The 2,720-nt window shown below is 39.7% G+C and overlaps 1 protein-coding gene across 1 annotated transcript; it reads left to right on the top strand.

Moving 5' to 3' along the window:
• Positions 1-295: 295 nt before the first annotated feature.
• LOC111884562 (coronatine-insensitive protein 1) lies at positions 296-2,493 on the top strand. Its single transcript, XM_023880869.3, has one exon. The coding sequence runs from the start codon at positions 576-578 to the stop codon at positions 2,343-2,345; it is 1,770 nt and encodes a 589-aa protein (XP_023736637.1). The 5' UTR covers positions 296-575; the 3' UTR covers positions 2,346-2,493.
• Positions 2,494-2,720: the final 227 nt, after the last annotated feature.

Here is a 2,720-nt window from a genome sequence, read left to right on the forward strand (position 1 = left end):
AAAATACCAAGAAATGGTGTACAAATGTTGATATTAGTAACTTCATAATTGTACATTTTGGACCGAAGTCGAGCATATACGATGTCCGAAATGTATGAAATTAAATTCCAAAATAATAACATTATTTTGTTAATTATACAGTCGACATAATTCGACAATGGTTTGTAGATTTTCGTAAAATATATGGGTCCATTTGAAAATACGTGTAAGTAAATGCTTGTAGTTAAATGGTGGGGACCACTCTCAAAGGGTTTATAATGCCGGCCCGATTCTCTGTCCGCTTTAACCGCCGAACAAAATCCATATTTATTTCTAACAAATTTTATCGTCTTTGATTGGCTCCGCCGTCCTTATCTCAAAAACAACGGCATCCTCCCTGGTTTTCGCCGGCGACAGGACTCCCGTTCGTGCTAAAACAACCCTAGTTTCACTGTTTCATTTCCTGATTCATGTTTTTGAAATGATTCGGCTTTGTTTCTACAAAGAAGAAATAGTGGAAGTGGAAGTGGAACCCTTTTAGGGTTTTCGTTCTTTTCAATTCGATTAGTTAGTTTCAGGTTTTGAATTTGAAGAATATGCAGGAGGATCTTAAGGCGTTTCGATCGGAAACAGATTCAAGCGAGCTTACCGATACGGTATTCAACTGCGTAGTACCGTACATACACGACTGCCGTGACCGGAGCTCCGTCTCTTTAGTTTGCCGGAAATGGTGCGAGCTCGACGGTGTTACCCGGAAGCATGTAACCATCGCTATGTGTTACGCCACGACGCCTCTCCGTCTACGTCAACGGTTTCCCCTTCTCGAGTCGTTAACCATAAAAGGAAAGCCACGAGCAGCTATGTTCGATCTGATCCCCGAGGATTGGGGTGGTTACGTCACGCCGTGGGTTAGAGAAATCTCGAGTTCATTAAATTGCTTGAAATCTATCCATTTCCGGCGAATGATTGTTCGTGATTCCGATATCGATTTATTAACCCGAACCCGTGGTCAAGAACTTAGGGTTTTGAAGCTTGATTTGTGCTCAGGGTTTTCAACTGACGGACTACTCCAAATAGGTAAGCGGTGTAACAATTTGAGAATTCTGTATCTACAAGAGAGCTTAATCGTCGAAAAGGACGGCGAATGGTTACATGAGCTAGCTTTGCGTAACACAGCCATGGAATCGTTAAACTTCTACATGACAGATCTGGTCAAGTTCGATTTCAAAGACCTAGAACTCATCGCAAAAAACTGCAGCGAATCGTTAGTATCAGTGAAAATCAGCGAATGCGACCTCACAGACCTTTCCGATTTCTTCAACTACGCAGTGAAATTACAAGAATTCGGTGGTGGCGCTTTCAGCGATCAACCTGAAATCTACGCCGGATTGAAATTCCCTCCACTTCTAACTTCCATGGCGTTGAATTACATGAGCCAACCCGAAATCCCTGTAATCATCCCTTTCACTTCCCGCTTAACAAAACTCGATCTTCTCTACGCTCTATTCGACACAGACGACCACTGCTTTCTTCTCCAAAGGTGTCCAAACCTAGAAATCCTCGACACCCGCGATGTAATCTGCGACAGAGGCCTACAAATCATCAGTCAATTCTGCAAGAAGCTTCGCAGGATCAAAATCGAAAGAGGCGACGACGAAGAGGGTTTAGTTTCACAAACCGGTTTGATTTCTCTAGCACAAGGATGCCTGGAATTAGAATGCTTACACGTAAATGTCACAGACATATCAAACGAAGCATTCGAATGTATAGGAACTCACCTGAAAAACCTCTACGATTTCCGCATCATCCTACTCGATAAACAAGATCAAATTACCGAATTACCCTTGGACAACGGGGTTCGAGCATTACTCAACGGATGCACGAGACTACAAAGATTAGGAATTTACCTTCGACCTGGTGGTTTAACCGATGTCGGGTTGGGGTATATTGGTAAATACGCACGAAATGTTAGATACATGCTTCTAGGGTTTTCAGGGGATTCTGATTTGGGGCTTTTGGAGTTATCAAAAGGGTGTCCGAAGTTGCAGAAGCTTGAAATGCGAGGATGTGCTTTTAGTGAAGAAGCACTTTCTTCATTTGTGATGAATTTAGCTTCTTTGAGGTATTTATGGGTTCAAGGGTATAGAGTGAGTGAAAATGGTTGTGGGATTTTGGGAATGGCAAGGGCATTTTGGAATATGGAGTTGATTAGTTCTGAAAGACATGATGATGACGTGGCACATGGAAATATGGAGCAAAGACAACCACCTTCTTTGCTTGCTTATTATTCACTTGCTGGACAGAGGACTGATTTTCCAGGGTCTGTTCTTCCTCTTTACCCACCTTTGAATCATCATCTTCAATAATAATCAGGTTTTTATGAAAAAAATTTCTATTTTTTTATTTGTTTTAGACAATAAAGTTATCTTATGGGTTATGATATTGTTATCTCATGGAATATTGTGATTTGGTGTTATACTATTCATTAATATTAAATTTGTTGTTAAAGTTTTATTGAGTTTATATATTTCTGGGTTGATCGAAGTGTGTGGTTATATTTATTGTTTAATAATATAATGTTTAAGTTGTTGTAACAAAAAGATATAAGAGAGGTTCTTAAAAAGAAGGTATTTTTGAAAAATTAGTATTAGAATTTATTCATATTCTTGGTTTTATTCATATTCGCCAACGTTTTATGCAATTTTGGTCACATTATTATATGCTCTTGTTGGTTTGTATAT

This window comes from Lactuca sativa, chromosome 2 (genome assembly GCF_002870075.4).
Source record: "Lactuca sativa cultivar Salinas chromosome 2, Lsat_Salinas_v11, whole genome shotgun sequence".
Lineage (NCBI taxonomy): Eukaryota > Viridiplantae > Streptophyta > Magnoliopsida > Asterales > Asteraceae > Lactuca > Lactuca sativa.

Bases quoted from the DNA above. Each gene is read 5' to 3' on its own strand.
- LOC111884562 (XM_023880869.3), top strand. From the start codon at position 576: ATGCAGGAGGATCTTAAGGCGTTTCGATCGGAAACAGATTCAAGCGAG.